This window comes from Austrofundulus limnaeus, unplaced genomic scaffold (genome assembly GCF_001266775.1).
Source record: "Austrofundulus limnaeus strain Quisiro unplaced genomic scaffold, Austrofundulus_limnaeus-1.0 Scaffold88, whole genome shotgun sequence".
NCBI classification, from domain to species: Eukaryota; Metazoa; Chordata; class Actinopteri; order Cyprinodontiformes; family Rivulidae; genus Austrofundulus; species Austrofundulus limnaeus.
In genome coordinates this window covers 914,378-921,291 of record NW_013952490.1, presented here as the reverse complement: position 1 = coordinate 921,291, position 6,914 = coordinate 914,378, and the positions used below count along the sequence as shown (strand labels likewise).

Here is a 6,914-nt window from a genome sequence, read left to right as displayed (position 1 = left end):
AGAGAGAGAGAGAGAGAGAGAGAGAGAGAGAGAGAGAGAGAGAGAGAGAGAGAGAGAGCTTTCATCTATGACTATGTAGCTGATTTGCCTTAACATAGAAGAATGCCACTTACAAGTAAAAATAATAGGCCCTAGTTGTAAGTGTAGCTGTTGGTCGTAATGTCAGAGAAAGTAAGCTGTTTTTAAACATAATGTGACAACAAAAAGAAAGTCTAACGTAGTGACATTTCAGTACATTACAGTGACATTAAAGCTTACCTGCCCCTGGTGCCAGCAGCCAGCTGTACAGGTATCCTGCGGCCATAGAGAAATACAACACTAATGCCCTCTGGCTGTTGACCGTGTCCAAGATGTGCTCCACCGTTACTGGCGTGTAGGGGTCTGCGTCCTGCTGACCCGTCTGCCTCTCCACCAACAGATCGGCGAAGGCTCGTGTGCGACCCCGTTCTGCCACTGCCAGGGCTTCATCGTGGTGCCCTGCGGTGTTCGGAAGTCACTGTTGAATATTCCTACCCGATAATCTGTCACGTTATGAAAAGTAGTGGATGTTCAACAGGAGAACTGGCTCACCGAGACTAACGAGGACCCTTTGCAGAGCCTGGTAGCAGGAGGTTTGCAGGTCAAACAGTGACAGCTTGTAGTCTGTGCTGTGCTGGGCTTCGTGGCGGATGGTCTCAAACAGTGCAGATGCCCGGTAGAGCTGACAACAGAGAACAGCGATAAAATGTTCAGATAGTAAAACGGCAAAGTTACAAAATGACTTGTGTTTCTACCACTGAGGTCCAAGGATAGCTCTCAGATATCTCCAACAATCACACCTAGACTCTCCCTGTCCTATGTTCAATTCAAAATGAATACAATGAATTATATATGTGAGTAGTTGTAGCACTATTCCAAAGACATTTTTGGAGTGAATGTGTTCCTGATTTCCAACAAAGAAGGATGGATTTTAGCCACTAGATGGCAGCATCCCACCTTATGGATCACCACGGATCAGACCAATAACTTCTGTTTCCTATTTCAGCCAAAGAAACTGCTGTGGAGTAGTTCGGTGAAAGACCTATGAACTAAACTGAAACTTCTCAGTGATTATTTACCTTAACATGGGAAAAGAACGTGAAATGGTAAACAATCACCCGGGTGTGAATTAAATGCTTTGAAATCCAACAGACCTGTCGGCGTTAGTGAGAACGTCTCCTCAGACTCAGGTTATTGAGGGAAGGAGAGAGACAATGGAGAGGTGGGGCGACCGGCGGTGTTGCACACTGGCCAGGCAGAGTTACTCGGGAGTGCTGATTCATGTGAGCCTTTATTGATTTCCTATTCCTGCACTCGTAGCAGCCCTGTAGGATGACTGAGACTGACTACAGGACCACTCTCCAGGAGTCCAGGACAAGCAGGGAGAGTACAACCCTCACAGGGCTTGGCCACAGTTCTTTCAAGACAAAGAGCGGCAGCAGAGAAAACGGTTACTAGTATGGATTGAATGTTTTTTATTAGTAGTATGCCTTTGATCGGTGAAGAAAAGAAGAGTGTATGCTTTTCTCGAGAGCACTTTTACATGGGTCCACTGCAGCTGATGTGGTGTATTCCAAGGTCACGCAGGAAAGTATGTCAGAGAGAGTGAGGTGGGGGGGAAGAGGGGATCGCCAACAAGCCTGAGAGTTCTGCTGCATTAGTGCTAGGGACAGAGCTGCTAATCTTAAGGCTGCTTTCACTGATAGGGCTCTCAGCTGAGCGTTCCAGAGGCTCCTTCAATCTGTTAGACTCAAGAACCTCCTCTAACAGATGAAACTAATTCCTCACCGTGACCTCCCTCTGGCCTTTCCCCAAAACAAAATGTCAAGAAACAGCCTCAAATGTGCTGCACCCACAGTGACTTGCACATCTGCGGTGTGAGCAAAATCTCCAACGTAACGGAGCCATTATGTATTCCAACAGCGCTCTCTTGTTTAACTGTCACTGGCACAACACGGCTTTTATCTGACATGTAAAGTGAATGTCAATGTCATGCCGAATCAGTAACCTTAGCAGAGCTTGTTACACACAAACCTCTAATGATTTCTCAAAAATAAATAAATAAAAATAAAATAACCTCCCAGGGGTAGTCTCATCCTTTTGTGTGAGATAATGTCAAATGCACTGGTTTAATCTACAGTACACCAGCGATTTTTTTAAGGAAGCACAGATTTATTGATTCTCACTTGCTGAGATATGAATGTGAGCGGCTGTACAAGGGAGCGGGCTCTGCTGAAGTAGTTTATTCGAATCAGGACACGTCAATCAGCGAGTCGCAGTGAACACCGGGATCACAGCCGGGGCGATAAAATACAATTAGGTTTAAATATGTAGAGAATAAGGAACATGAGGTCAAGCACTCCCAATCTACACCTATAGCTGCTTTATACATTTAAATACAAGCGTCTAAGCAGTAAGAAGTGGGTCAGGGTGTTTACCAAGGTTATTTGTACTGAACCAGCTCATGAATAATATTTGATCTATACTCTGAAGACAAAAAAATGTCCTTTCCCACTACCAATTCACCCTGAGGGATACAAGCTGACAGGGGAAGGAAAACATAAAAAAATTCTTTAGTTTAAAGGTGAGGTATTATGCAAAATCAACTTCTTGATCTTTATATCATTTTATAATGTAATAAACTCATCAAAAGCATACCCAGAGTGTTGTGTTGACTTATTCATGCATGTTTGAGAAATCCTTGAATTTCCCATGGTAGCCACGTAGAGCTGCTTAAACACTTGCTGGTACAAAGCACCGCCTCTTTGTACATAGCTCCTCCCTGGAGTTCAGTCTGCAGCCAAGCTCCCTCCCCACAGATCACCCCTCCCCTAAAGCATAGTTGTAAATACATGCTGAAGTGGAAATGTTGGAAATGGTAGGAGCTTCTTGAAGAGACAGAGGCCAATTTCATTGTGTTTGTTTTAGGGATGGGTACCGAATTCGATACCTTTTAAAGTAAAGACCGAATTCTGTCGGTACTACCGAGTATCTATTCACCTAATCAAACGGTACCATGTTTCGGTACCTAAAGGCATCAATGCGACCGTATTGGCTTAAGAGTGGTGAGTTTTCCATGCTTGTCCTGAACGCAGCACCACGTAAAAGCGTAATGACTTCAGCAGCCACTGATAAACAGAGCTCAGAAGAACGTATCTTGAAAGCGACTCGCTTTAAGCGAGCCTCACAGCGCGCACCACCTGGAGTAAAAGTCGCCGAACAGACCGCCTCTGAATTATCTGGTGGATTAATAATCTTGTGAACATGACATTCGCTTGCTCAAAGTAAACAAAATACCGCCACTTTCATTATTTCATCCTCCATTAAACAGAGATCGACAGAGGAAAACAACAGAGGCGCTTCCCGACAGTCCGAACGCGTCTGACCTAAAGAGCACAAGCAGCTAACTTTAGTGTTGGAGCGTTTTGGATGCTCAAAATGTAGCTTGAATACCTTTTATTTATTTATTTATTTATTTTAACTCCATCATTTTTTCCCGCATTTTTGATTTAAACTTATTTGCCTTCAATGGACCTCCATCACACAATTTTTCTAGTGGGGAAATGACATCAACAGAAATACGTGGAGTTGGATTTTAATTTGTAGAATAAGACAAAACAGTCTTGTTGTTTTCAAGAGTTTGCACTTTAAAGACATAAGTTACACAACTGATGTTACAATTCAAAGAGCTGGATGTTGTCTTGATATTTTATTGAGAAATATGTTAAAAAAATAAAAGTTTATCATAAACACACACACACACACACACACACACACACACACNTACCGTTAAGTACCGGTACCGATTCCTAGGTACAGGATATTGGTACCGAATCGATTCAAATGCCAAAGGTACCCATCCCTAGTTTGTTTACATGAGACTGCACTGTAAAAAATGAAATGTTGGATTTACTTAACCATGTTATGTTACCTGGTTCCACTTAACTGAGTTGAGTAAATTCAAAGCAATATACCAGTTTTTTARCCAAAGAACATGAGTATGTTGCTTTGAATTTACTCAACTCAGTTAAGTGGAACCAGGTAACATAACATGGTTAAGTAAATCCAACATTTCATTTTTAGAGTGTGGTCTCTGGGGAAGAAAAAAAATCATATGTTTACACGGAAATGCTGCCTCAGGTTGCCAGATGGGACATGGTAAACTGTTGTACTGTCCCTTTAAGATTATTGTATTTTGACCCAACATATGCTGAGTGAGGCTGTTGTACAATGAGGTGTGTGTTGTATTTGGTGAAAATGTGCACAGAAAAAGAGGGGCAAATTTTTTTTGTTTGTTTTTTTTTTTTTATCTGGCAACCCTAATAATCTGAACCTAGTAAACAAACGAACTTCAGACCTAGGGTGTTTTGTTTTTGCTCCTTCGTGCTACAAATGGTGAGTAACACTGTGATCAATATTTTATTGTAATTGTTAATTTTGAAGACAATTTGCCGTAGTCATCTGTGTGTGGGCTGTGAGCATGCGCGCTTTCACACCTGAAGAGTACGTCACACCACTGCAAGGGGTGTTACTGAAAAGTTCCACTCTGAGACCTGGTCTCAAAAAGTGCTGGTGTCAAAGACTCCGATCACCGGTGACATTTAAACAAGTGGCTGGATCGTAACAAAAATGTTGCCTTTCCACTGAAAACCAGCCCCTTGGATAGACTATGATGCAAAGTCAAATTTCTTTTTAATACAGCATTTTTATACAAAGGAAGGAAACGTGTACAGAATTTAAATACATGCCTGTAAAATACATGACACCCCCACTTTAAATGGACAATGAGATGTAAAAGGCCTGTCAGGGTTTTAGGATCAAAACTGGAGAGCAAACATGCAGTGGAAAATATGTTGCATTGGCTTGTTGGAATAATATTTTGCCTTTAATTGAACACAAATTCCCCAATATGACTCATGAGCATTAAGACTCTGTTCTGGTCGCCACTTTGGTTTAATCTTGCTTTCCCCGGCTCTTGTAGATAATTGCAAACAGACAAAACTAACTTACTTTTTGAAAAGTATGATGCAGGCCTGAAAAACAAAAGCTATCTGGGTCACATAGATGGTTATTTGTTTGTGTGTGTGTGCGTGCATGTGTGCGCGTGTGTGTGTTATAACAGAACTGTTTTGGACTAGATCTTGAAAATGAAAGAAGCTGAAAAGCATCCCTACAGACACACATGACAGCCACTGCTGTTGGCTCGTTGACAGATTTGTGTGTTGATACACAAGCCAGACAAAAAGAAGAAGAAGAAAAAAAGTACGAAATAAATAAAGTCAATTCTTGAGCGGCACTGTGTGGACAGACTGCAAAGAGAGAGATGTTGAGAGGATATTCCATGCTTGCCAGGTGGGCAGTGGGCTGAGGAGGAGAGAATGTGTGTGTGATCCGGAGGTTTGAGGCTCCTGAGACAGTGAACACTGATGTGAAAAAATCTTCACTCATCTGTCGCCTGTCTCCTCTGTTGACAGCATTTACCAGCTTTGCAGACTGCCAACAGCCACGTACAAGCTCTACATCCACCTCTCATTTCTCCTTCCCCACGTCCCTCTCCTGCTGCCTTTTTTTTTTGGGTGGGGGACTCTTTCTTTCACCATAAGGTTATTAAGGAAAGCTTATTTCCCACCCTTTATGTGTTTGGACATCTACCTCCACCTCTCATTTGTAAGCACTGCCAGCCTCTCAGTCGACAGATGTGGGCTTATTGGAGGTCAGTTTTAACTACAAGGGCCGGATTTGCTGGAAGGAGTCCAAATCAAAGGGGAAGTAAATGCGAGGAGAACCGCGTCAAGGTGACTCATAGCAAGACGAGGAAGAGGCGAGCTGTGCTTTACCTGGTGCTGGGCCTCCTCCAGATTCCCACTGGCCCACAGGGAGAGCCCCAGACGATGGCGGATCTTCGCCTCGTCCTCACGCCGCGCCAGCTGCTCTGCAAGCCGCAGGCCTGTGGGAAGAAGAGGGGGAAAAAGAAAAAAATGTCAGCGGATGAGCTGGGGAGCAGAAAGCGAAAATTATTCAGAACAGACCGACTCTTGTGTATCTTTGAGAATAACAGATGTAAGCATAGCGTGGTACTGATGTTCTGACAGCGAACAGGTTTGGATATTTGGCCTCAGTCGTAAGAAGCCGATCGTGTGCTGGGTTTTAAGCACACACACACACACACGCACGCCTCTGGCATAGGAGAAGAGTGTTAGAGCACTAATCGGTCTGCATAGTAATCAATGAAACGGATTGACTGGCTGAGCAAACACAAATAGGCGTGGAATGCTTGCATAAAGGAGGCCGCACAATATCTCAGAGACGTCAACAAATATTTGCAAACACACTGATGGCCTAATAATAAACTTTGTGCAACCCCCCCCCCCCCCCCAAGGATACTTTGTGATATTTTGTAGAGACGTTTAGAGTGTGTGTATCTAGATGTGTGTGCTTGTGTCACATCACCAGTTTGTTTTCACTCCTAAATCCTCAAATACGTAGGTGAATGTCACGTCTTTGCATGTGTCCTCAGTCTGCCTGCAGAGCACTCGATTCTGCACAGCTACAGAAATAAAAATGCCACTTCTGGCAGGACAGTGATGGGAAAATTTTTTTTAAAAATGACAGCCTCCAGGTCACATGTCATCTGCAAGATGCTAAACGCTCAGTAAAGCCTCCTACATATGACAAAAAGGCGACTGCTCATGTACAGTCTTGCTTTATACTGGTTGTGAAAGCGTAGAAAGAAACATATTGTTTGGTTAAAAAAGAAAAAAAAAAGAAAATTGGCCACGCCAGCCTCGTCTGAGTTTGCTCGTCTTCCTGAAAAACAATCTGTGGCTGGTCCAGATAAGCCGAGAACATAGAGTGTGACTCGAAAAACAAAAGGTGTGTGTGTGTGTGTGTGTGTG

The 6,914-nt window shown here is 43.2% G+C and overlaps 1 protein-coding gene across 3 annotated transcripts in view; it reads right to left on the bottom strand.

Moving 5' to 3' along the window:
• The window catches only part of ttc28 (tetratricopeptide repeat domain 28), a 253,039-nt gene that overhangs the window by 14,653 nt on the left and 231,472 nt on the right, over nucleotides 1-6,914 (bottom strand). For all 3 annotated transcript variants that reach the window (XM_014012082.1, XM_014012083.1, XM_014012084.1), the window contains 3 exons: nucleotides 5,856-5,965; nucleotides 571-700; nucleotides 259-477 (listed from right to left, as the gene is read on the bottom strand). In XM_014012082.1, the coding sequence (XP_013867536.1) occupies nucleotides 259-477; nucleotides 571-700; nucleotides 5,856-5,965 (459 nt within the window). The remainder of the gene's footprint in view (nucleotides 1-258; nucleotides 478-570; nucleotides 701-5,855; nucleotides 5,966-6,914) is intronic.